This window comes from Manis pentadactyla, chromosome 3 (assembly GCF_030020395.1).
Source record: "Manis pentadactyla isolate mManPen7 chromosome 3, mManPen7.hap1, whole genome shotgun sequence".
Classification (NCBI taxonomy): Eukaryota; Metazoa; Chordata; class Mammalia; order Pholidota; family Manidae; genus Manis; species Manis pentadactyla.
In genome coordinates this window covers 770597-795914 of record NC_080021.1, presented here as the reverse complement: position 1 = coordinate 795914, position 25318 = coordinate 770597, and the positions used below count along the sequence as shown (strand labels likewise).

Genomic DNA, 25318 nt, shown 5'->3' with positions numbered 1-25318 from the left:
GAAATTGTTTCCAGGTTTTGCAGTTATGAAAAAGCCACCATGACTGCTGGGGTGCAGGTTCCTGCAAGAGGATCTGTTTGTACACTGGGGTAGACACCCAGGTATGAGATCACTGGGGTAAATGGAGAGTATATGTTTAACTTGGTAACAAACTTCCATGCTGTTCTCCAAAGTAGCTGCACCATTTTGCATATCCTCCAGCAGTGTGTGAGAATTCCTGTTACCCCATATCCTTGTTAGCACATGGGGGCTGTCTGTCTCTCTGTCTGTTAAGCCATTCTAATAGGTGCTGTCGTACTGTGGGTTTAGTTTGCATTTCACTGATGACTGTTGGCATTGACCATCTTCCCCTATGCTTGTTTACCACCCATGTATTCCTTTAATTGTCTATTCATATCTTTTGCCTGTTTTTAAATTGCATTGTTTGTTTCCTTATTATTGGCTATCGAGCGTTCATTATAGATCCTGGGTTCAATTTGTTTATGAAATTTGTGGTTTGTAAATATAGTCTGACAAGGTTGTTGCATGTTTGTCTTTTTATTTTCTTAAGTGTCTTTCAAAGAGCAGAAGCTTTAATAATTTAGAAGTCCAGCTTATCAGTTTTTTTATTAATGGGTCTTGCTTTTGTTGTCTTAGCTAGTAAATACTTGCTTAACCCAAGGTCACAAAGACACTCTCCTGGTTTTTTTTTCCTAGAAGTTTTAAGTTTCAGGCTTTACATTTAGGTCTTTAATCCTTTTTGGTTTACTTTTTGCCTGAATGTGAGGAATGGGTTGAGGTTCATTGTTTTGCATATGGATATCCAGTTATTCCAGCATAACATATTGAAAAGACTCTTCTTCCTACACTGATGAATTGCCTTTGCATCTTTGTCAAAAATCAAATGACATAATGGCCTCTCTGTTTTGTGGCACTGATCTGCATCTGTCCTGTTGGTGGAGCCACACTGGTCTGTATTGTTATGTAACGTTTGAAGTTAAACAGTGTGAGTCCCTCAACTTTGGCCTTCTCTTCTAATTGTTTTTGGTCATTATAGCTACAGTCCCTGTGCCTTTCCATATAAATTTTAGAGTTATCTTGTTGATTTCTGAAAAATAAGCCTGTTGGAATTTTGATTGGGATTGTGTTGAATCTGTAGACCATTGTGAAGAATGGAAATCTATAATATCGAGTCTTCCAATCCATGAAAACAGTATATCTCTACATTTATTTAGGTCTTCCTTAATTTCTTTCTTCAGTGTTTGTAATTTTCAGCATATATTTTGTTAAATTTGTAACTTATGTTTTTAGTGCTATTATAATAGTATAGTTTTATCAACTTCAGTCTCCAATTGTTCATTGCTAGAATATAGAAATGCAATTGTTTTTTACATATTGACCTTATATCCTATGGCCTTGATTTTTATAGATTCTTTGGGGTTTTCTACATAGTGTATCATGTCGTCTTCTAATAGATATACTCTTGCTTTCAAACCTGAATGACTTTTATTTATTTTTCTTGCCTTATTGCATTGGTTAGAATCTCCAGTATGATGCTAAAAATAAGCAGTGAGAGCAGATATCCTTGTTTGGTTCCTATTCTTAGGGGAACACATTCATTCTTTGAATATTAAAGATCTTGCTGTCAGTTCTTTTGTACATAAACTATTGCTTTTTAAATGTTGAATGAACCTTTCAGTACCATGATAAACTGCACTTGATCACAATTTATTATCCTTTAAATATATTGCTGACTTTGATTTGCTAATACTTTGCTGACAGATTTTGCATCTGTTCAGAAGGAATATTGGTCTATTGTTTCCTTGTAATGTCTTTCACTGGCAATGCTAGAGTCTCATTAAGTGAGTTTTAGACATGTTCCCTCCTCTTCTAATTTCTGGAAGAGTTTGTGAAGATTTGGTATCATTTTTTTCCCTTAAATCTTTGGTAGAATTTTTCAGTAGAGCCATGTGGGCCTGAAGGTTTCTTTGTTGGAAAGTTTTTAACCATGAATTCAACTTCTTTAAGAAACCAAGGACCATTTAGGCCATCTGGTTTTCTTGAGTAGCTTTGTTAGTGTGTCTCTAGGTCGAGGGCCCCGAGACCACCTGTATGCTTAGTGATTCAGGACTTGCAGGACTGAGAGGCAGTTGTACTCATGGCTACATCCATGGGCAGATTTCTCATGCTCTCCCAGAAGCTGCCACGCAGAAGACCCTCCCGCCTGCTGCAGGAAATGCCACGACACAAGTGCAAGATTCCTGAGATTCAGGGTCCAAGGTTTTAGTTGGAGGCAGGCCAGGTAGGCACTTTCTGCCAGCCACAACCACCAAAATTCCAGACTCCCAAAAGGAGAGCAGGTGCTCAGTGCCGCAGGCAGCCAAAACACTCTTATCACTTAGGAAACGTCAAAAGCCAAGTTCCCTAATGTTAAATACTTCAGGTGCCTTGGAAACCAGTAGGGCCGGTCGTCAGAAAAGTTAAAATTGGAATTACCGCATGACCCAGCAATTCCACTTCTGAATATATACCCAGAAGAGTTGAAAGCAAGATCTTGAAGTGAGATTTGTACACCCATGTTCACAGTAGCTAAAATGTAGGAGCAACCCAAGTCCACCAGTGGATGAATGTTTCCTCCTTAAAAAGGAAGGAAATTCTGCCACATGCTACAACATGAATAAACTTTGATAGTTAGCTGATTAAACTTTTACCTACTGGTTTTAGCATCAGTTGATGATTCTCTAACTCCATTAATTTTTCTGTAAATTTTTTTGCCTTCTGTTGTAACAAAGAGCCTTTCCATTCTCGTGTTCGCATATGGGTCAAAGTGTGCTCACGGCTTCTTGTTTCACGAGCTGTGATCCATGGTCTGTGGTGTGGGTTCTGGTGGCCACCGAAAGTCCCCACTTAGCCAGCTCTGGTGTCCGTGTGGCATGTCTCCAGCATCCTTTGAGCCTCCCTTTCCTTTTCGGCACAAGACATTCTAGGCTCGCCTTGACCCAGCTCTGTGGGACCTTTTCAAATGAGCTCCATTTACCGCCTATTTCTGGGGAATTTGTCTCCTTTTTTCTATAAATTTCTCTTGGTCTCCATGTTTATTTCTGTCTAATTCCAGTACTTCTATTAGCTGAATGTTAGTTAGTACTTCCATCTTTCATACCTTTTAACTTATCTTTTGTTCTTTAAAAATTCCCCTTTCCTTCTTCCCTTGAGGTCTTCAATCTGTTCTTCCGAGTTAGTAGTTTCTTCCTCAGTGGTGATCATGTGTTTCACTATTAATTTCCTGAATCAAATTCTACATGTCATGTGCTACAATCTTGCACATTTTTTTCTGGTTCTTGGTTCATACTATTTTTCCACCTTTAGTGTGTTTGGGGTCAGGTTCATGTTCTTTTGTCTGTGATATCATGCCTGCTTCTGATAGGTTTGTGCGCCATCTCTGTGTTCATTGTAAGACAGCTTTCAGTTTCTATTTGGGTTTAGCCCAAAGTTTCTTTTAGGGTATTTAAAGTTTCCTAAGTGAATAGCTTTTCATTGCTATTGTGGATATGTAATTTATTGCATTGTCTACCTTGAATCTGGCCAGGTTTATTTTTGCTTTTAAGAGTTTGATGAGATGTATTTTTTTTTGTTTTGCCTAATAGACAGTCAGGCTTTAAAGTTGTTCACATGCACTTGGTATAATGTTCTATCTGCATTTTTAGGCATGCTTTAACAATTGTTTTGCAAGCCTAAATATCCCTATTTTTGCTGTGATCTTTGACTTCTAAGTGAGAGACATTGAAAGTTTCTTGCAGTCTTGTGGTTTTGCCAGTTTCTCTTGCTGTTCAGTTTGCTTTTGGTATTTCCAAGCATCAGTGGGGAGGCTCAGACAAGGCGTCGGAGGGTTCCCGAGGGGCTTTGCAGTGCTTCTCACCAAAGAGGACACCAGGCGTCTCATGGGAGCCGCCAGCCAGGTCAGCTGCTCCCGACAGCAGGTGGAGTTTCCTTAGGCAGTCGTCACTGGCACAAAGGCCCTCTCACGTCTGTGGTTGTCAGCATTGCCGAAGTCAGGGATAAAGTTAACTCTTTCGGAATTGGTGTCTTACAGGACGTGCTCGGGTTTTCCTTTCGTTTGGCGACCAGAGCTAAGCCAGTGAGCCTGTTGCCCTGGGCTAGTTCAACACATGCATTTCCCACCAGGGGCAGACGACCTGGGTGTCGCCCTGGGGGAGGCTGGGCAGGGTCTGTCCTGCTTCCAAAAGGCTGTGTCCTCGTGGCCACGTCCCCCACATGGGCTCCTGCCTTGCCCCCTGTCCCCAGTCTCAGCAGCTGGGCCCTGACGGGGAGGACCTCGTGGCCGACAGCGTGCGGGCTGTCAGCGTCAGCACCCTCTACCTGGTCAGCACCACTGTGGACAGGATGAGTGACGTGAGTGTGCAGTCCCACCCACCCTTGCCCCGGCATGCGCACCCAAGCAGCTGGCCCTCCAGCCCTTGGCCCCACCCGGTGACTCTGGACCCGGCAGTGGGCAGCCTCGGGGGCACTTGGGTGGCCTTGCTCTCAGCACTGGGCGGGCCTTCGTGAGCCTGCAGTGAGGGCTCTTCTAAGGTTGTTGCCCTGGCTGCCAGTGCTTCTGAGCCGCTGTCTGCCAGAGACAGACCACAGCTATGCCTACAGGTCCTCTGGCCATACCTGCTCGAGTTCCTCACCCCTGTGTGTTTCACTGGGGCGCTGACCCCGCTCTGCAGGAGCCTCGTGCACCTGGCCCGGAAGAGGCAGGAGGCGGGGGCCGGTGCCCTCCTCATCCAGTATGGCAGCAATGGTGCGCCCTGCCCGCTTTCCCCAGACTCGGACCTCACTGCCCCCCGTCTCCACCCTACCCCAGCCCCAGCTCTGGCCCTCCTCCCACCCTGCCCCCACCACAGGGTGCAGGCAGCCCCCTGAGTGTTGCCTGGCCCCCTTTCCAGCAGCCCTCCCGTCTCCCTTCGCCATAACCACAAGACTTCTGGTGAGCATCCTGCTTCAGTATTTTGCGCCCAATGCACGCTGGCTGCATCCCCTCCCGATGGGCATCAGGACGGGAGCAGGCTGTGCCCATGTCCCCGTGTCCCCAGGCTGCCTCTCAGTAGGGCCAGGTGCTCCGGTGGGCCCGAGCCCCCACCCCTCAGGCTCCCTGCCTCCCTCAGACTGTGGCCTCCAGCCCCTACTTGGGGGGTGGCCGCGGAGTGGCCTCGCTGCGCCTCCTCAGTGTCCTGCATCAGAATATCCACCCTTTGCTGGGCCAGCGGTGGGCAGCAGCCATCGCCCTGCTGCTGAAGTGCCTGGATGGTAAGGCCCTGGGGGGCAGGCGGTGCCCGTCCATCTGTGGCCCTGCTTCTGCCAGCCTGCCTCAGACCCGGCCTGTGGGGACCAGGGTCCTGTCAGGCAGAAGAAGCGGTTTCTACTGTGGTGTAGGGAAGGGCCCCCACGCTGGGTGGCACCTGGTGGCACCTGGGACGTGGCCCCTGCCTTGGGGCTTCCTCTGTGCCCGGGGAGGTCGGGTGGGGCTGGCCCTTGGGGGCTCTGGTCAGGGTGTGTGGGGCTGGTGAGGGTGTGGGGGCAGGGTCCTCGGAGCTCTCTACTCCTGCCCGCTGCCGTGGGCTGAATGTGTGACTGGCCGTTTCAGAACATACCGAGGAGACCCTGTCACAGAGGCAGTGGGAGGAGAAGCTGCTGACGGTGAGAGGGCCAGATGGAGGGCGTGGGGGTCCTTCTGGCCAGGGCAGCAGATGTGTCAAGGGGCTGGGGGAGGGGCAGGAGGACAGGTGGGTGTCCCGGGGTGAGGGGACTGTCCGTCGCCCTTTCAGATTGCCCACCCTGCTGTGACAGGGCCAGGTCTCAGGGACTCTGAGCTGCCCTGGCCATGAGAGCCGCTGTCCTGTCCCTGCCCAGCCCAGAGCCATCTGTACCCTCAGCCGGTTGCATGTTGACCACCGAGGGTTTGCTCTGCCTGGGCTCAAAGGTCATCCACAGACTCTGCGAAGCCTTGGTGCAGGACCACCCTGAGGTCACTGTGCATGACCCTCCGGGCCTTAGGCTCCTGGCCTCACCGTTTGGCTCCTGCCCGCAGTTCCTTCGGGACACCCTGGTCGTTGTGTCTGATGACACATGGATCTGCCGGCTGAGCCTGGAGATGTGCAAGCAGCTGCCCTGCTACAACAGGATGCCCCAGGAGAAGGTGCACGGGGGGGCGCCCCTGGAGGAGATCAGGGGACAGCCTGTCCTGGGGTTCTGGACATGACCCTCAGGCTCCGAGTTCTTGTGCCCTGACCCTGCATTACTTTCAGCTCGAGCCTGCTCGGGTATCCCCTGTGGGCCTGGTAGAGCCAGGGGAGAAGGCGTTTGTGTCTCCTCTTCACGGCTGATTCCTGGGAGATGCGGGACCCACAGCCCCACCCTCTGTTCAGTTGCTGCCCAGAGCTCACCAGGTCCTTGTGTTGGCCAGGGACGTGGGCTCCTGACGGCCCCTCCTGCGCCCCAGTGGCCATGTGGACACTGCCAGGAGCAGCCCCGTGGTGGTCTGGGCATCCTTCCCTCGGGGGTGTGGCACGACCACACTGCCGGCTTTATTGTAGAGCTTCCTGTATAAGTGCATAGGAACCACCCTGGGCGCCGCCTCGAGTAAGGAGGTGGTGAGGGGGCAGCTGCGTGAGCTGCTGGAGGCAGCCAGCTCCCAGGAGGAGGCAGAGCGCGAGGTGAGCCCCGGCGGGCGGGCGGGCGGGCCTGTCTCAGGCTCAGCTCGTGTGGGCCAGGCACAGCTGTCCCGGGCTGCGTGCACGCGTGTCCCTGCCCGGGCGTGTGGGCACTGTTGCACCTCCCCAGGACCTTGCCTGTTGTTTTGGGATCTGTGCCATCTCCCACCTGGACGACACCCTAGCCCAACTGGAGGACTTTGTAAAGTCAGATGTGTTGAGAAAATCCATTGGCATTTTCAACATTTTTAAGGTACAAAGGTCAGGCTGACAGCTTGGGGCAGTTCTGGGTGGGACTGGGAGTTTTTTCTCAGCCTCAACTCCCTATGTTTTGAGGGCCTGGGAGGTGGAGGTCCCAGCGCTTTGGGGCTCAACATTCCCTGAAGCCTGCCCATGGGGCAGGGAGGTAGCCTTTGGCCTCCACTTGTGGGCAGAGTGTGTGGGCCCTTCCCAGCTGGTGACACGGGGCATGCAGCCCTCTGCCCCCGCCAGCCCCACAGTGATGGGCTTGAGGCAGCGAGAGTGGCTTGTCCCTTGGTAGCCAGCTGAGGCTTCGTTCTCGCCCAAGCCTGACTCCAGAGGGACTGGCCACCCTGCCTGCCCCCAGCCTTTGGCCCTCAGTGTTACGGTGTTCGGTCTCAGTGCCGGTCCTGGTGATGGGACCCCAGTGCTGGGCCAGGTGTGTGGGGCCCTGCCCACCATGCTGTGTGCACAGGTGCAAACAGGCCCCTGTGCAAGCTGCCCCAGTGGGCAGCAACCCCAACTCTGGGCCTTTCTGTTGTGCCCCAGCTCCTGCTCGCCCCTCCCACCTTGGCCCCCACTTGGCCCTTTCCTGTCTGCCACTTGGTGCCCAGCAGGCCCTCACCTGGCCAGGCTGGCCTGTCCTGCTGTCCCTGTGGAGGGATGCCCTGGGGTGTGCCGGTGCTGCCCTCCAGCCCGGGCTTGCCTCCAACTTGCTGACAGCCGCACACCTGTGCCAGAGGGACTGGGGGCTCTTCCCCAGGGTTCCCCACCGGGGCCGAGGTTAGCTCATCTCGGACATGCTGCCAACTCTGGCCACTCAGGACCGAAGTGAGAGCGAGGCGGACAAGGCGAAGAGTGCCCTGATCCTGTGCTACGGGCACGTGGCGGCCCGGGCCCCCCCTGAGCTGCTGCTGGCCCGGGTGGAGTCAGACATCCTGCGGAACATGTTCCAGTGCTTCAGCACCAAGGCGGGTGCCCAGGCAGCCCGGGTGGGGGCGTCGCACCAGGCTGCAGGGCCACTCACTTTGTTGTTTATTGTTCAGATTCTGGGAGTGAAGGTGGAGACCAAGGTACAGTGTGCCAGGGTGACGGGTGAGCTGCACCTGCCCCCTGTCCTCTGGGCTGTGGGCTCCGGCAGAGCCTGTGGAGGGGTGGCCGCGGGACACCTCCCGGGCCTCCTGGGCCCAGTCCAGGGGGAGAGCATTGAGGACCTCCCAGGCCTGCCCCCACGTACTGAGGGGCCGGGAGCCGGCTCCGCCCTGGGCTCTGGGTGGTGGGTGGGGAGCCACGGGCCACAGACCTTCTCCTCAGCCCCTGGTGCTCATGGGGGCTCACCACGTGGGGAGAGCCTGGGTGAGCTCTGAGGCACGGGCAGCGGCCTCTGGCCTCACTGACATTTCCCTTCTGGAACCTCGGCACTAGCCTGCAGCCTCCGTCCGGGAGCAGCCCGTGCCCCCTTGGGTCTCCTGGGGTTGGCTGGGTGGGATGCAGGGCTAGTCTGAGAGGCGTGCCTTTTACCCAGCCCTTTAGCATCCGGGCGCTCAGCCACATAGCAGGGTCTGCCCAGGGCTGTGGTGGCCCCCAGGCCTGGTCCAGGCAGAGAGAGCTGGGTGCCTCAGGGGCCCCTCACAGACGCCCCCCTCTGTCCTGTGGCTTTAGTAATAGCTGGACGACTGGCTGGCGGGGAGCAGAGGGAAGGGAAGGCATGTGCTCTGGCCTCTGCTGCTCTTGGCAGCTGTCCATTCGGGGCTGAGCCCCAAGGCCAAGAGGCAGTGGCCCACCCTCGGGACAGAGCTGCACGGGGGCCAGGTGCCAGCGGCCCCCTGCAGCCCTGCGTCTCGCCAGGACCCGGCCCTGAGGCTGTGCCTCGTCCAGAGCCTGCACATGGCCACCCAGGCCATCTGCAACAGCCCGCAAGCCGGCTCCTTCCACTTCTCGCAGAAAGCAGAGCTGGTGGCACACTTGGTGGTGAGATCGGGCTGGGTCCCAGGACAGCTTCGAGGGTGCCAGCACAGACAGGGAAGGCGGGCCGGGGCAGGACGCAGGGGCCTGCAGTGAGGGGCCCCAGCACCCACTCGGGTTGAGGACAGAGTCAGCGTGTAGCCAGCACTGACCGGAAGGCTGACCGGGAGGAAAGCCGGCCCTTTGGCCACGGGCTGAGTCGTGTGGCCCCACCCCTAGGAGTTCATCAAGGCCGAACCCCCAGACTCCCTGAGAACACCCATTCGGAAGAAGGCCATGCTTGCCTGCACTCACCTGGTGTATCCTTGACGCGGGCTCAGGGACCTGTCTGTGCGTGAGTGCTGGGCATGGGTGCTGTGCCGCTCAGAGAGGCTCCACCCTTAACTCCCCATTCAGCTCCCTGGAGCCCCCGCTGGAAGAGCAGGCCAGGGTGGACATGATCCGTGGCTGCCTGCACAGCGTCATGGCTGTGCTGCCCGAGCCCGAGGGGCAGGATGGTGGCCAAGAGGTATCACCACGGGCCCCCTCCCACGTGCCTGCATCTTGGGGGGCAGCAGGAAGGCCACTGTGGGTGGCAGGGACCCTGGAGGTGGTGCCTCACCTGCTTCCAGTGCCTCTACCTGGACACCATGCATGCCCTTGAGGATTTGCTGACAAGCCTCCTTCAGCGGAACATGACCCCCCAGGGCCTGCAGACCATGGTGGAGGTAGGCAGTGGCACATGCGCAGCCCCTCGCCAGGTTCCCTTTGCCTTTTGCTACCAGGCGCTGCAGGGACAGTTCTGTGCTCTCTGCTCATGTGGGTGTGGGGGGCTCTGAGCAGACAGGTGTGCACATGGGGGTGGGCCCTGATGCAGGTGGGGGCCTGGCCTGTTCTCGCCTCCCCTCAGTCACATGCTGGGCTGGAGAGATGACAGGTGCCCCAGACACAAGCTTCCTGGCCCCCTGGGGAACGGGCGTGTGGTGGCTGTGTTTTCAGCACTGTGGGAGGTAGGAGTGGGACCCACCTGCTTCCAGGAGCACCCTGTACCTCTGTGGGCCAGGCCAGCAGGACAGAGTGACAGGGCAGGAGAAACTGCAGCGGGTGACCTGCTCTGACCGGGCCCGCTGGCCCCACAGCCAAGCAAGGCAGGACCCCGACCCGCCGGTGCACACAGGCTTCTGCTTCCTGGGCTGGCCTGAGCTGCCCCTGTGTGAAGCCCCCTCTTTCCCAGCACCTGAGGCCATGGATCAAGTCCCCTCAGGGCCACGAGCGGGCGCGGGCTCTGGGCCTGAGCGCCTGCCTCCTACAGCACCTGCGTGAGCACCTGCACGTCAGCGTGAGTACCCAGGTCCCATTCCCGCTCCTCTGGCCAGGGACTCTGCGCAGCCCTTGCACCCAGGGCCCCTGCAGGCTGCCCTTCCTCTGCCTGCGGCCCTAGACTCCTCCTGGACTCCAGCAAGTCCCGTGTCCTCTTGGGGAAGTGGGTGGAGGACCTGTCGGGTTCAGGAATTGTCCTCAGGGCTGGCCACTCAGTGTCGAGTCTGATGGGCACCCTCGTCCTCAGCCGCCCACACATCAGTGGGTCTGATGTGTGCCATATCTGCCACGTGAGTGCAGGGTGACGGGCAGTGGGGTCAAAGGGAATGAGGACACTCGAGGCAGAAGCAGGAGTTTGGCAAAGGCAGAGGGACCTGGACACAGGGAATGCTGTGGAGGAGGCAGAAACGGGGGCGGTAGTAGCCCGTGGGAGGGGCTCCCCTTCGTGGCTGCACAGTTATTGTGCGTTTTAGTATTTCCAAGAAGTAGCTGTTACTACACTGTCTCAGAATTCCACCGTGTTCTGCAGGCCATGAGTCCAGCTGATTGTAGCACACGCTGGACACGCCCTAAAGTATTGGCTGCAGTTTTGGCGGTGATCACATGGAGGTGGTGGATTGATTTGCTTAGCAAGCCCTTTAAGAGCAGGTCTCTCTGCGCAGGCCCGTGGGGCCCTCGGAAACAGCAGGGCTGCGGCCTGCAGATCCCCCGGGCCGTTGCTGTCACCATGTAGCTTTCTCCTGGATTGTGTTTGAGGGAACCTGCGGACCTGAAGCACAGGGACCACATGCTCCCGTCACCTCCAGATCCCGGCTGTGTGCCTCTCGGCGGCGAGCATGTCCCCTGACGCCGGGAGCACCGCCTTCCACCCTCAGCGGTGCAGCGCCTTCTTGTTGCCCAGCCTTCCAGAGCAAGGTGGGGGCTGGCGGCAGCCCCGGCCGGCAGACAGTGTCACTGTTAAGCATGATGCTTGACAGGGTTGGCAATATTTATTTCTTATATTCCAGAAACATCCATCTGTTTTAATGAGGACTTTTTATCAGGAATAACTAGATGCTGTTGGATAACTTTCTGTTGTCAGTCAGGGTGATTGCAGGCTTTTTCTCTTGGTGGTTTGTTTTTTTCTAAGCCCCAGAGTGGAGTTGGCACGGACGTGGCGGAATCTGCACGTGCCCGGCTGGGTTTTTCTGCTCACTGCCTTCGTGGCCTGCTTCTCACATACCCCTGATCCAATGAAAGTTCGTCTTCACGTGCCCCGTGAGGCACCTGTCCTCGCTTGGGAAGCAGCAGCTGGTCCCCTAGGCCCTTTGTCCAGCCTTCTCTCCTCCAGGGAGGGCCCCTTCTGGAAGGCACCTGCACAGGGCTGGGGTGGACAGGCTGAGGGTCGGGGGTGCTGGGGCAGGTATGCAGCAGGAAGTAAGGCCATCTAAGGGCTGGGCAGTTAAAGGCTCCATGTTTGAGGAGAGAAGAAAAGTCTCTGAATGGGGGGGCCAGGACCCAGTCGGGATGAGAAAGGGTCTCCTGCAACCCCTCACCAGCAGGGCGGGCACTTCCCACGGACGTCAGCTGTGTCTGCAGAGCCCCGCCCCCTGCTGCCCATCTTGGCATCCTCCTGCCCGCACACACCTCCCCAGCCCTCCTTCCCTCTTGGAGCCGTAGCCCAGGTGTGGCCAGAGCTGAGCAGAGCCCACACTGACAGTTGGCAGGCCTGCCTTCTAGTGGGAAAACTCAACAGGGGATGTGCTGGCCATGGGGAGTGCCTGGGGCTGCCCTCCCAGCCATACTCCTGCCTATATCAGGGTGAGAGTGCCAGTGGCACCTGCCCACCCACAGCAGCCCCAGGGCCACACCCCCTTCTCTGGCTGGCCCCCCCCAGGGCCCTGCAGCAACTCGCTATCTGCCTCTCCAGGCCCTGGTGCCCTTCCACAACCTGGGCCTCCTCATTGGCCTCTTCTCCCCACGGTGTGCGGACCTGTGGCCTGCCAGCCGCCAGGAGGCTGTTAGCTGCATCTACTCCTTGATGTACCTGCAGCTGTGCTATGAGGGTGAGCCCCTGGCTGCGCAGAGGTGCTGGAGGCACGAGGAGCAGCCTGGGCTTCGGGTGGCCAGGGAAGGCTTCTGCCCGGCTCCACACTCTCTCCTGCCACCGCAGGCTTTTCCCGTGACTACCGGGACCACGTGGCCGAGCAGCTCCTCGTCCTCAAAGACAGCCTCGTGCATCCTGACCCTGCTGTCCTCTCCCACACCTGCCACAGCATAGCCCAGGTACCTGCCGGGGTGTCTGCACAGGGGAGGAGGCGCTGCCTGGGGCCGAGGGGGACTCAGAGCAGCCCCTGCGCCTGGTGGGTCCTGCAGGGTGTACGGGCCATGGGCAGGTTTCTTTCAGTCACTGTCTGACAACCACCTCCATCTGCCCTGCGTGGGGCCTGCCCTCCAAGGCGCAGAGGGCAGGGTGTGGTCTGGGGCTCAGCCCTCGCGCTGAGAGGTTGGGAAAACTGCCCCTGGATACCCTGTGAGCCCCTCACCAGGGCAGCGGTGTTATACCACGTGGGGTCTGGAAGTAGCCCTTGGGTCCAAAGGCTTTCTCTCCTGCAGAGCGGGAAGGGGCAAGGGGGCAACAGGGCCCTTTGGCGGGGGGGCTCGGACGCTGGGAGGCCGTGCCAGGGTGAGTGCAGGGGGGCCTGGTCCTGGACGCCCAGGCACTGGGTGCAGTCCAGCTCTGTAGTACACTGGCCAGCATTTCCCCAGCCTTCACGCTGCCTTACTGTGTAATTTCTGGTTGCTCTCGGCTGCTGGGTTGGTGGGTAACTTAGGGTCCTGTGGGGTTTCAATGGCCAGGCTGTCCAGGGCTGCAGAAGACACTGTCTGCCCTTCCTGATTCTCTGTGTACAGAAAGCCACAGAGTGGCTGCACTGATGGGCCACTCCCAGCTCAGCCCACTGGTCAGGGGGCACCTCCAGGAGGCTCTGGCCCAGGACCTGCAGCCGCCCGGGGACCACCTTGCAGGGTCCTGGGTCTGGTCCCAGGCAGGAGCTCCTGAACCAGGGAAGGAGGGAGTGGCGGCAGCTTCCCCTTTTACACTGACGCTGGGGCTGCGGGGTGTCAGGCCTGGAGGGGCGGAGCCGCTCTCACTCATGGGGCACAACTGCCCTCCTAGGTTATTGGGAAGCGCCTCCCACCAGATCAGCTCATCAGCCTCTTGCTAACCATGTTTGAGGGCCTGGGAGACGCTGACAAGAGCTGCTCCCGAGCCTCTGCGGTCATGATCCACTGCCTGCTGAAGGAGCGGGGCGGCGTACTCCTGGAGAAGGTGAGGGGTGCGGGGCCGGGCTGGTCGGGGCGCCCAGCCTCCCCCTGCTCAGAAATGGAAGGGAGCAAACAAGTTGGCAGGAAATGCAGGTGCTCTGCTGGGGGCCGCACGTGCCTGCCCTGGAGCCTGTTGGCCACGCCCAGGCAGCTCGGATGGCCCTCTGTAGCTGTCCCCACATGAGCACTGGCTTTGACTGTCAGGCATGTGTGAAGCAGCCCCTGGGATGTGTGTCCCATTCCAGGTCCTTGTGGGTCTGAGGCCCCGAGGACCGAGCAGCTGCCAGAGCACGTGCCAGTCCTGAGGAGGCGGGAGGCAGGGCAGGGGTCTCTGCTTGCAGGGCTTTTAAGCTCCATACTCAAGCCCACCAGCACAGAAGTGGGCCTGTCTGGGCTGTGGCCCTGGGGTGGCATGGGCACGCACAAGCAGCCCCAGGGACCCCCCGCCACCCACGGACTGCAGGACGGGACGCTGCCTGGCAGATGCGCCTCACAGAGATGCAGCCATCCTGCCCCTCATGGCGCCAGTGGGAGGACACCCCTGCTGTCCGCAGACTCGGGCACCTGTCATTCACATGTCACTCCTCCGTGTGAACATGGCCCGGGCTGCGCATCTGCCTGCCTCAGTGGACACCAGGGCAGTCCCCAGCTGGGCTGTCACGTCCGGGTCCTTTGGCCCTGGGGGCACATTTCAGTTGGGGGCATGCTCCGGAGAGCCACTGGGACCCGCAGGAGGTGCCACGTGCAGCTGACAGGGCTGCCAGGCGGCCTTGGGCAGAGGACACGCCCCTCCCTCCAGCAGCCAGGCTGCCCCTTCTCTGATGGGTATTTGATGGCTTCCCCTTGGGGTCTGATTTGCATCTCTGATGGCTTATGAAGTTCAATGCTTTCACGTTGATTGGCCACCTGTCCTGTTTAGTGAGGATACCAGTCTTTTGCCCATTTTTTTCTTCTGGATTGTCTCTGCTTTTCGTGTTAATTTGTGGAAGTGTATGTCTGGACACAAGTCTTCTGTGGCAAATACCTTCTCAGAGGGATGGGCAGGCGTTTGCTGACGGAGAAGAGGGAGGGGCCCTGGAGGCGGCTATGTGCCAAGGGGGCTGTGTGCCCTTGCAGGGTGGGGGCTGGTGGCATGGAGGGCTTGGCAGAGTCAGGGCCTGGGAGGGAGAGCAGACGAGGGCACAGACGTGACGGTTTGGTTTGCTGGGAAAGGTCTGGATTTTCTTTTGCTTTCTGTGTGGCTCCCCTGGTCAGATCGCAGTGGTAAAAAGGTGCCTGATGGCTCTGTGCCTGGAAGGGGGTCAGACAGGCTGGCGCAGCAGCCATTGGTGGCTCCATGCACGTGTATACAGGGGGCCCTTGAACAACCCAGATCCAACTGTGTGGCTGTGCTTACACATGAGTGTTTTATAATACAGTGGAAAAAATTTTTTGAGATTTGTGACAACTTGAAAAAGCACTTTCCTTTTCTTAATTCAAAAAATTTTTGATATGGAACCCTTCACGAAACTGTGCATCGTCCTTGGTCAGGGCCCATGCTGCGCTGCTGTGCACCGTTCGCGTTTCACCGTTCGCGTTTCAGTGTCTGCGCTGCCGAGGCGAGCGCTGAGAGGCGTCCCCTCTTCTCCAGCTTCCTCCGCGGTGGGAGCGCGCTCTGGGACAGTGCGGTCTGATCGGTTGTTTGCTATCTGTAGGGCTTTCCGATCAACAGTAGGCGATTAGCAGTTTAAGTTTTTAGGGTATGGCAGCTAATGAGGAGTTTCTAATTTTGGGGTGTTGGGAATGCTCCAGAATTGGGGGTGGGGATGGTTGCACAGTCCTGCAAAAACAGTGAAAACCACTGAATCGTAGGCCTACAGCAGGTGAGCTGGCCGCATGTGAACCATTCCTTGGCTAAGCTGTTGTGAGGCGGCAGAAAGCCAGAGGCCCCGCCATTGCTCAGCAAGTAAAGGGAGGAACTGCCCAGGGCTCAGATGCAGGGTCGGGGGAGCCCGGAGCGGGCCAGGCTGAGCCCCTCAGGGGGGCAGTAGGACATGACCTTGTCTGGAACTGGATGGGCCCGCCTGCCAGTCCAGGGGACCCAGGAGCCTGGGTGGCACCCGCCCGACAGCCCTCCTCGCCCGAGCACAGGGACACTGTGGTCAAGGCTCATGGGAAGCACAGGTTCAAGCTGCCACACACACTGTGGGGTTCTGCATGCTGAAAAAAGTATTCAAAATCAGAGAAAATATTAAAGATAGACAGACCTGCAGAAACAATTAGAAATTAGACAAGTCATGGGGAAAGAGCCAACATCCAAAAGATCAGAATGCAGGGTAAAGAAGGAGGAACCTGCACATGCCGTGTTGGTGAGCGGCCGCGTGCCGGGAGCCTGCCGCAGGGGGGACAGGCTCTTGAAAGGACACTGGGCTTACCCGTTAGGGCAGCAGAGGAGGGACAGTCGGGGGTTGGTGAACCATGTCTGGGGCTGAGCATTCATGCCGGGCGCCCACCTGCTGTCACCCAGGCCCACATCTTCAAGGGACCACAGCCCTCAATGGAGAGGGAGGTCTGCCCCTGTGGGAGCAGAGAGTGCATGGGGGATCCCGGCCATCTGTGAGTGTCACTCTTCTGGCAGGCTAAGGAGCAAGACCCCGCTCAGCTGGGTGGAAAAACCGCTCGGAGCTCAGCAGCCCCTTGCTGTGATACAGAGGGAGCTGACGTGGCAGGGGGCGGATTTTCTCCTGGGGCAGCTGCCGGGTCAGGGAGATGTGTCTGGGCTCGGGAGAGTGCGGGCTGCGGCAGAGGCCCAGGTCATTTGAAGGCCAGCAGCACGAGAGGTCCTGAACAGAAGCGCTTGTCATGGAGTCCACAAGCCCTTTGAGCGATGCCAGGGTGGCTCTGGGGAGGCAGCCCCCACAGCTGTACCTCTGCTGGGCAGCGAGGGCCACTGTGCTCAGGACCAGTGGCCCTGGGTGCACAGGCCCCGTGGTGAGGCCTTTGCCTGGACGGCCTGCTCAGCACGCCGGGTCAGCTGGAGGCTGGTCAGGGGCTGCGGAGTCCTCCCCGCCCGCCCCACGTGCCTGGGCTGGGGGACAGGCTGCCCTGTAGCCTTGCTCTGCCTGTCCTTCTACCCGTGGGCCGCACCCGGCTTCTAGGCAGCAGCTGGAGGCCAGGCGTCCTTGGTGCTGTTGGCCCCAATGCTTCCCCAGCAGACTCGCCTCCTGCTTCGCCAAGTGCCCCAGTGCCACCAGCCAGTGGGGAGGGGCTCTGGCCTCATGGGATGGCTGCAGGCACAGGGGTGCACCAGGGCCTGACTGCCACAGCTGTGCGCCCGCAGGTGCCCGAGATCGTGAGCATGCTGCACTCCAAGCTGCAGGAGACCCAGGAGGAGCAGGTCCTGCAGGCTGCACAGCGCAGCGTGTGCCTCCTGGCCTCCCAGCACCGAGCAGCCTTGGTGTCCAGTCTCCTGGGCAGCCCCCTGCCGTTCGACAGGTATCCAGCACCCACTGGCCTGCTGGGGTGGACAGGGCCCCAAGCCTGCCACCCCCCTACCGCATGAGGGCCCTGGACTGGGTGAGAGGCCGGCCAGGGGTCCCTGTGCCTCCCCTGTGGGCCTGAAGCTGCCCGGAAGGTTGTCTGTTGACCCCAGGTTTCAGGCTGTGCCCTTGGCCCACTTTTGTGTGCTCTGCCGTCCCTTCTCCACAGCGTGGCCATCTGCACAGAACCCCCCAAGCTGGGCCCCCCTCCCGCTCCCAGCACCCGTGCTTCCCACAGAGACCCCTGCCCGAAGCCCGTGCCCTGCGCCTGACTCTGCACGGCTGTCCCCGTGTCACCTCATGCTCCCGGGGACCCCTCCAAGTGCACAGGGTTCAGGGCGACCCCTGCTGCCTGCCTGCTGTCATCAGAGGTTCTCTGCCTGGCCTTGATCTCTGCGTCGCCGGCATCCCGTGGCACCCCCTCCGGCTTCTCTGCAGTGTGCTGGCTTTGGGTGCTCAGCACAGTTGCCCTTTCTCTTCCTGCCCTGTGTAGTCACGGGCAAGTGCAGAGCCGACTGCGCTTGGAAACGGTTTTGGAGGTCCCCCGCCGGTTCACCAGCCTCCTGGGTGCCCCCACAGCACGGCCCATCCTTGCCCCCGAGTGTGCTGTCCACGGCATGTCCCTGGCATCTCAGTCTCTCTCCTGCCTGAAGTGTGTCCCCCAGATCTCCTGAGTGTGTGCTGGGTGTTGAGCACGGCTGCACTTCTGGGCCCTGAAAACATGCTCATCGGCTGTCCTGGAGTGTGACTGAAGGCCAGGAGGCTGGTCGGCCCAGCGTTGCCCCTCGGCTCTTGCCAGTGGCCTGGACATTTGTCTTTCATCTTTTGCGGACACGGGGCTTCCTGAGTCAGCTCTGAACGCCTTCCAGCCTCTGCTCCCCAGAATCTCTCCCCTCAGCCTCTGGGATGCGGACCTAGTAGCGTCTGTCGGATCTTCCCGTTCCGTCCGCACATCTCCTGCTCTGTCTGGTTTTCCGCTGTGACCTTTGCTGTGCTGGGCTCCGTTCACACCCCACCGCATCTCCTGCTGTGCCAGGCTGGCGCTGCTACATCCCCCAGGTCCTGCTGTGCGGCTGTATCCAAAAGGGCTGCTGTTCTCGCGGCGCCTTGTTCCCAGTAGATGTCTGTCACATCTCTGTAAACACGTTGAGCACAGCCACTGCCCTGAGTCTGAGCGCCCGATGTGTGCAGGCCACTCGGACCCCTCTCTGCAACCTCCGCGTGCCTGCTTGTGCCCGAGGCCCTCGTGTGCCAGTCTCTCCCTGGCTGCGTGCTGCTGTCGCTCTGGAGGCACTGCCCCCTCCTCCAGAAAGCCCAGAATGCTGGCCCGCTCCCAGGGCGCCCCTCCCAGACCCATCTCAGACCCCCTATGTGGGCAGACCTTTGTCCCTGCCCTTTACTGCCGGTTCTGCTCGCCCCCAGGCAGCTGCTTACAGACTCCTGGGGTCGGAGGGTGGCGGGAGCTCTCATCTGAGGTCTCGCTGGAGCTGAGCTGGCGGGCATGAGGGTGGGGGTGCTGGAGCCAGGCCCAGCAGGGGCCTCGAGGTGACCGTCCTCCCACTCTGCTCCAGCCAGAGCTGCGCCCTGTGGCGGGCACTGGCCGCAGAGCCCAGCCTGACCACACCAGTCCTGGGGCTGCTGCTGGAGAGGATGAGCAGAGATGCGCCCTTCCAGGAGAGTCGGGCCTCCTTGCTGAGTGGCTCTCCCAGCCGCGTGGCCACCCTGCTGCCCCTTGTGGTGAGTGGGGGCCCTGTTCTCCCCTCCTGACGAGGGGGCCGCTGGCAGGAGGGCCCCATGGAGCTGGCACACTCGTAGCTCCACCTTGCGAAGGCCCCACAGGTGCTGGTCCCCAGAAAAGGCCATTCTGTCCCATCCCCTGGAAAAATTACCCTGGCTTGGCAGTGTTTTCGGCAGTAAAGCGGCTGTGAGCGTCCCGTCCTCCCCTTGCTGAGGAACCGAGAAGAGGCGGCTGGAGGCCCGTCCCCGAGGCAGCCTCCTGCTCCAATGGCCCTCCCTGAGCCCAGGCCTCTGGGTCCTGGGTGCAGGGCTGACCCTCTGCTGTGGCCGGCCCCCCAGAGATGGCTCTGGGGCGAGCCTGAGGACGCCTCTGTCCACAGGCCACCTGGGCACTGTGTGAGGTCATGTCTGCCCCAGCGTCCGGGCCCGCCGTGCTCAAGCTCTACCCCCAACTGTTCACGGCACTCCTGCTGCGTGTCAGCTGCACCCTGGGTGTTCAGCTGCCCCGGAACCTGCAGACCAAAGAGAGAGGGGGTGCCAGCCCGGCTCCAGTCTCCAGGAGCCTCGAGCCCTGCAGGTAACTCACCTCCCACTCCCATGGGGGGCGTGAGCCCAAGTGTGCATCCTGACTGCGCCTCTGGCACTGTGTACAGCTTCCCAGCTCCCCTGGCAGTGAGGGTGTGGACCCTGGGAGAGCCCACGGGGGGTGGGGGCTTGACCCAGCAGCCAGATTGTGCTGGGGGAGCTGGCTCCTCCCCCTGGTGACAGCCCAGGAACGCTGTCCCTGCTGGGAGCACAGCTTCCTTGGGCCGCCCTCCTCCAGCAGGGCGGGGGTGGCTGGGAAGGCAGTGCAGGTCTCAGGGTGCCAGTGGGGCCTTTTTGGGGACCCTCAGGACAGGCCAGAGAGCTGCCCCTTTCTGAAGGCAGAGCTGTGGGGAACCTGGGGTGCAACCTCAGCCCGCACCTCTAGCTTCTGGCTCTCCTGCATGTGATCAGGGCCCCGCCTCCAGACTCCGCAGTGACCGGCAGCCTCTGGCCCTGTGGGGAGCGCTCAGCCGCCACATCAGCAGGGCTGGCTCTCACTGGGGCTTGGGGTCCTGTGGTTTGTGCTAAATGGGCCCTGGGTCCTGGTCTCGAGGCCCATTCCCAGGCCCACCAAGGTGGCACCTCAGGGCCCCACACACCCCAGGCTCCACCTGAGGCCACAGGGTGAGCAGGAGCTGATGGGGGGTCCCCAGAGCTGAGAGGCAGTGAGCCTGGCTCCCGCCTTCCTGGGCATCTGGGTTCAGATGTGCCCCTTGGCTGGGATGTGCCCCAGTGTCAGTCTGCCCAAACCCACAGCAGGGCTGCCCACCACAGTACCTGTGCAAAAACTCCAGCAGAGGCTGTGTGCCAGGGTCTGCCCAGCTTGGTATGGACTAAGTGGAAAGTGTGAGTGGCCAGTGGACGCCAGCTTGATCGGGCCTGGCACGCCAGGCCTCAGCTCCATGCCCTGTGAGCTGTGGGGGCTCGGGCCCCTCCAGGGGCCCCTGGCCGCCACCCCAGGCTGGAACACACAGAACCAGGCACAGGTCTCGGATCTGATGGCAGCTGCCCACCAGTGATCAGACCCTTATAGGCACCACATCCGCAGAAATCCTGGACAGCAGGGTACACGGCCAGGGAGGCGCTTATGAGTGTAAAGGGCGGCACTTCAGGCCTGTTAGGGCCAGCCGAAGATTGCCCTGAGCAAGTCTGCCAGCCTGCAGCTCACCGTGGCCAGGCCTCTAGGCCTGGGCAGGGGTGGAGGGATTCCCTGCTGGGACCAGTCCTGCCTGGGCCACACACAGCCCCTCGGCAGTGCAGCCGCTGGCTCTCCATGCGTCTGTAGCTAGTGGGGGCTGCCCCGTATCCAGGGTGGACACCCCTGACCAGGCCTCCACTGGAATCACCAGGCTGCTGGGACAGTGAGAGCCACCTTCCAGGACGTGCTTTCCAAAGGAGCGTCCCAGGGGAGCACAGTCTGTGGACACTCAGGGTGGACTCCCTAGGAACCTGTCCAGGCGACCACCAGACCACCCCATGGACATCCCCACAGACTTCACACCCCCCAAGGGGTGACCATGGGGGCAAGTGGGCTCAGGGCGGGGGCAGTGGCTGTGTCCACACTGCTGGGCTCCAGGGCAACCACCAGCGTCTGCCTGGGCCACTGAGACCTCTGGGTCCCTGGGGCTCCTCTGGCCCTTCAGGCACTGGTCCTTAAGTCCTTAAGGCCCCTCACTGTCCGGCTGGGGCCTGCCCAGAAACCTTACAGGCCCGGGGTCACGTGCTCCCACACCCACCCTGCTGCCTCCCCAGATCTGTGTGAGGCCCCCCGTGCCAAGCCTCCAGCTCACCTCCCCCTGCACCCAGCAGCTGAGCCATCGTGCTCAGGGGCAGAGCCTGGCAGGAGGAACTGGTGGGCCATGGCTGTTCCGTTGCCCCAGTGTGAGGTGGCCAGCTTGCAGGGAGGAGGCTGGCACACGGGTGGGGGCCGCGCCGAGAACTCTGCCAAGCTGTCTCTGGGCCGAGGGTTTGGTGCTAGGCCAACGCTGCCCACCAGCGGCCCTGAAAGCTGGGAGGGTTCACCCACTTGAGGGGCAGGCACCAAACCCAGCTGGCCCTGGTGAATGGTGGCCCCCGCGAGGGTGATGGGAGGGCCGAGTGCCTGCAGGCCCCGGGCAGGGCCTCAGTGTGCAGGTGGGCTTCACGGGGCCAGGCCAAGGGGCGGGGCTGTGGACGTGGTCCCTGGTGTACCTGACAACATCTGGGGAGGAGAACCAGGCAGCCACAGCCCTGCGTGCCTTGAAAGGCTGGTGCAGACACTCGGTCCAGAGGGGCGCCCACCTCCCCCCAGCCACCCCTGCTTCTACCCAGCCCTCTGACACAGGCTCCATCTGATGCCTGGGTGGTGTTCTTTTAGGGTTCACTTCCATGAAGGGCTTTGTTTTTCCTTTTTTTATTAAAGGAAGGTCTTTAAGGCAAGAAAAGCCACTGGTTGTTCCCCTGAAAGTACCAGAGGCCCTTTGCTTGCAGTGGACCTTGGGGACACTGCTGAGCTCTGTCACCCCCTCCTCATTGGGAGTTGCAGGGATAGTAGTTGTCACAGCCTGAGGCCAGAGGTCCCAAGTCACCTAGTGGTGCCCACTATGGGGAGGGGAGAGCCCAGGGCCTCCCAGCAACATGTGGCTGGCAGGGCAGTGTCCAGGCTATCCTGGGACCCCTCTACCACGACTGCAGGTCTGTGGGGTGGGGGCGGGGTTCAGTGGCACAGCATCTGGCCCAGTGCCTGCCCCCGCCAGACAAGCCCACAGGTCCTTGGTTCCCGCAGCTCTGCAGTGGCCGCCCTGCAAGCCATGCTGACCCGAGGCGGGAGTGAGGGTGTGGTGCAGCACGTGGGGCTGGAGGGAGGCTGGGAGCTGCTCAGGACTTCAGCCGGGCATGAGGAAGGGGTCACCCTGCTGGCCAGGTAGGTGGACCACGTGTATCCCCAACGTGTTTCAGGCCAAGTCCTGTTCTAGAAACATCTAGGGGCCCTGGGATCTGCAGGAAGGCACAGATGAGGCCCACCAATGGCACATGGGAGGGAGCTAAGCCAGAGGGCAGCTGGAGAAGCAGGTACATTGACCTCGAGGGCCACCCGGGGCTCCCACTGGACATACTGAGCAGGCTGCCAGGATGGTGGCCCTTGATGGAGCCTGCAGGGAGCTGGGAGACAGGACACACAGGCTTAGTGGCTGGGTGGTAAGACCCGTGGCCTGATGGTTCTGGAGGTAGAAGTGACCCAGGGTGCCTGTGGGAGGCCCGAGGTGGGCCTGAGGCAGCCCACGGTGGTAGTGCCTGCACTGTGTGGCCTCCTTTCCCAGAGCTATGGCCAAGTTTGCAGGCCCCCGGCTGCCCCTCGTGATGAAGGCACTCATGTGCATACAGAGCAGCACGTATGAGATCCAGAGGACCACCTCCACAGCCTTCCTGGCTGAGGTAGGAGCTGTGCGCTCTGGACTGCCGGTGTGGGTAGGCACGGGGGTGGGGGGTGGGACTCTCCCACCAGAGCCACTGCCCAGCCTGCTGCGTGCTGCTGGTTGCGGAGGCTGCCAGAGCTGGGCCCCATGGTGGGGCAGGGCAGCAGCCAGGGCCCTTGCAGGCTGTCTGTGGCTGATGATGCCAAAAACTGGGCCACGGTCACAGCAATGGATCCAGGCTACAACTGGGGTCAGGAGTTGGGGAGAGCAGACACGGGGCATGAGCCCATGTGGCCCTGGGCTGGGGCTACCCAGCAGAGCGGCAGAAGGGGTGGTGGGCCCAGGGGGAGAGGCCCTGGCTTCAGGGGGCACCTCTGCCTCCAGCTGCTCAGCAGCAACGTGGCAAATGACCTGATGCTCCTGGAGCCACTGCTGGACAGTCTGGAGGCCCGGCAGGATGACACATGTCCCAGCGTGAGGCGGCTGGCACTCCGTGGCCTGGCCAATGTCACCTCCAGCTGCCCTGGGAAGGTAAGCCAGCCAAGCCGGCCCCCTGGGCCCTGCCTGTGGGAGATGAGACCTGTGGTCAGCAGAGACCAGCCAGATGTGCTCTGGGTCACGGGGCTGTGCAGTGGGGGCAGCTGGGCCCAGTGGGACACGGCATGTGGCGGGCACCAGGGCCTGGAGGCCTGGGGCACAGCTAAGGGCAGGGCCTCCCCAGGTGCAGACCCACGGCACCCAGCTCCTGACAGCCATGCTGGGTGGGCTGGACGACCCGCATGGCCTGGTGGCCCTGGAGGCCATGGCAGGCCTCTCAAGGCTGCTGGGCCTCGTGGAGCCCAGAGACGTGCGCCCGGTGCTGCTCCACGCGGCCATCCGCATCCGGCCCTTCTTCGACAGTGTATGTGGGCCCCCACCCCAGCCCTGAAGCCCCCTGGGCTGCAGGCCCCCACTGCCCCCTGGCTTCCCTGTGGGTCTGTATCCTCCCTGGAGGGACCTTCCTTGCCAGCCTGGCCTCCCCATCGCTGCCCCAGGTGTTGGGCTGATGGTGTGGATGGTCCAGGGGTTGGGGGGCCACGAGGGGATGGTGTAGGGAGGGGCCCAGAGCCGGTAGACCCTGCGGGGTGACACCTGCCAGCCCCACAGGAAAAGGCAGAGTTCCGGTCTGCATCCATCCGCCTCTTTGGGCACCTCAATGAGGCGTGCCAAGCAGACTGTGAGGACGTCTTCCGGGAGCAGGTCATCAGTGGGCTGGTCCCCCTGCTGCTGCACCTGCAGGACCCCCAGGTCCCCGTGGCTGCCGTGAGTTGCCAGCAGGGCATGGGTGGGCCCCGCTGGGTCAGGGCCGGGGACTCAGCGGAATGTCCCACAGGCCTGCGGGTTTGCCTTGCGCATGTGTGGCCCCAACCTGGAGTGCGAGGAGCTGGCGGCGGCCTTCCAGAAGCACCTGCAGGAGGGCCGGGGCCTGCACTTCGGGGAGTTCCTGAACACCACCTGCAAGCACCTGGTGAGGGCAGGGCCAGGCCGGGTGGCAGGGCTGGGCAGCTGCACAAGGCAGGCCAGGTGGCTGACTGCCTCTCCGCAGATGCGCCACTTCCCGGAGCTGCTGGGACGCCTGGTGAGCACCTGCCAGTTCTACTTCAAGAGCGGCTGGGAGGACGTCCGTGCCGCAGCCCCCATGTTCATAGGTGAGCGCCCCGTGCCCCGCTCGCAGGCGCCCGAGCTGAGCAGCGAAGCCAAGCCTGCCCCCGCCCCCCACCCCCAGGGTTCCTGGTGCTGCATGTGGAGCCCGAGCAGGGGCCGCAGGTAGACCTGGAGCAGCTCGTCACAGGTGAGTGCCCCAGTCACGCACTTGCTTGCTCGCCCCTTGCCCCGCAGTCCCCAGCCTGTCTGGCTGCCAGGGACCCGCTGACCTGTGGGCATCAGGGGGGACTAAGTGATTTTCCTGGATTTCAAGGATTTTTCCCTGTCACTGGTGACCTCATCGTCTCTAGTAATTCACGGAAACTTCCCAACTGTTCCAAAAGAGCTTAAAAAACACTAAAAAAGGAAAAACTATCTTTCCGTTGGCTCCTGAGCCCTCCCAGCAGAGGCCTGTCTTGGGAGGGCCGTGGGCGGGCTGCCCCCCGCACAGGGCTGGGTGTGCATCACGGGGTCCTGGCCCCCGGGGGAGTGTGGGCAGGGACCCTGGGCTGTGCAGACGCACCCACCCACACAGTGGCTCCCCGTCCCCCAGCACTCCAGCTCCTGCTCAAGGACCCGGCCCCCTCAGTGCGCATGAAGGCTGCCGAGACCCTGGGCCGCCTGGTGAAGTTCGCCTGAGGCTCCTGGCAGTACCACCCCTAGAGCAACACCCGCCTGGGCTGGGCTGCACCCCTGCCTGAGGGCAGGGTGGGAAGCCCGGCTGCAAGGGACCAAATGCCTGAGGCCAAGCAGGGTGGGGCAAGTCCAGTGCCCCCAACGAGTTTCCAATAAAGCCATTTGCTACTCAGCAGGTGGCGTGGGGCTGCAGTGCCTGGCTGTTCCTTATGGGACAGGTCAGCAGGGTGCCCACCCCTGCTGTTGGGAAGATTCAGTGAAT

At 60.2% G+C, this 25318-nt stretch overlaps 1 protein-coding gene across 2 annotated transcripts in view; it reads left to right on the top strand.

The window, feature by feature from the left end:
* The window catches only part of MROH1 (maestro heat like repeat family member 1), a 77138-nt gene extending 51909 nt beyond the window's left edge, over nt 1-25229 (top strand). Inside the window, exons 14-43 of one of the 2 annotated variants that reach the window (XM_036923118.2) lie at nt 4282-4389; nt 4639-4783; nt 4929-4969; nt 5148-5289; nt 5627-5679; nt 6071-6178; nt 6576-6695; nt 6823-6945; nt 7757-7903; nt 7979-8005; nt 8781-8903; nt 9117-9196; nt 9294-9405; nt 9509-9604; nt 10111-10215; nt 12106-12241; nt 12349-12461; nt 13354-13506; nt 16822-16976; nt 18592-18757; nt 19138-19334; nt 22107-22244; nt 22642-22756; nt 23122-23268; nt 23459-23638; nt 23884-24039; nt 24110-24244; nt 24323-24425; nt 24503-24568; nt 24974-25229. In XM_036923118.2, coding sequence (XP_036779013.2) covers nt 4282-4389; nt 4639-4783; nt 4929-4969; nt 5148-5289; nt 5627-5679; nt 6071-6178; nt 6576-6695; nt 6823-6945; nt 7757-7903; nt 7979-8005; nt 8781-8903; nt 9117-9196; nt 9294-9405; nt 9509-9604; nt 10111-10215; nt 12106-12241; nt 12349-12461; nt 13354-13506; nt 16822-16976; nt 18592-18757; nt 19138-19334; nt 22107-22244; nt 22642-22756; nt 23122-23268; nt 23459-23638; nt 23884-24039; nt 24110-24244; nt 24323-24425; nt 24503-24568; nt 24974-25059 — 3576 coding nt within the window. In that variant the 3' untranslated portion in view covers nt 25060-25229. Of the gene's footprint in view, nt 1-4281; nt 4390-4638; nt 4784-4928; nt 4970-5147; nt 5290-5626; nt 5680-6070; nt 6179-6575; nt 6696-6822; nt 6946-7756; nt 7904-7978; nt 8006-8780; nt 8904-9116; nt 9197-9293; nt 9406-9508; nt 9605-10110; nt 10216-12105; nt 12242-12348; nt 12462-13353; nt 13507-16821; nt 16977-18591; nt 18758-19137; nt 19335-22106; nt 22245-22641; nt 22757-23121; nt 23269-23458; nt 23639-23883; nt 24245-24322; nt 24426-24502; nt 24569-24973 lie in introns of both variants that reach the window. The other variant, XM_057497620.1, reaches the window with a different exon arrangement.
* Nucleotides 25230-25318: the final 89 nt, after the last annotated feature.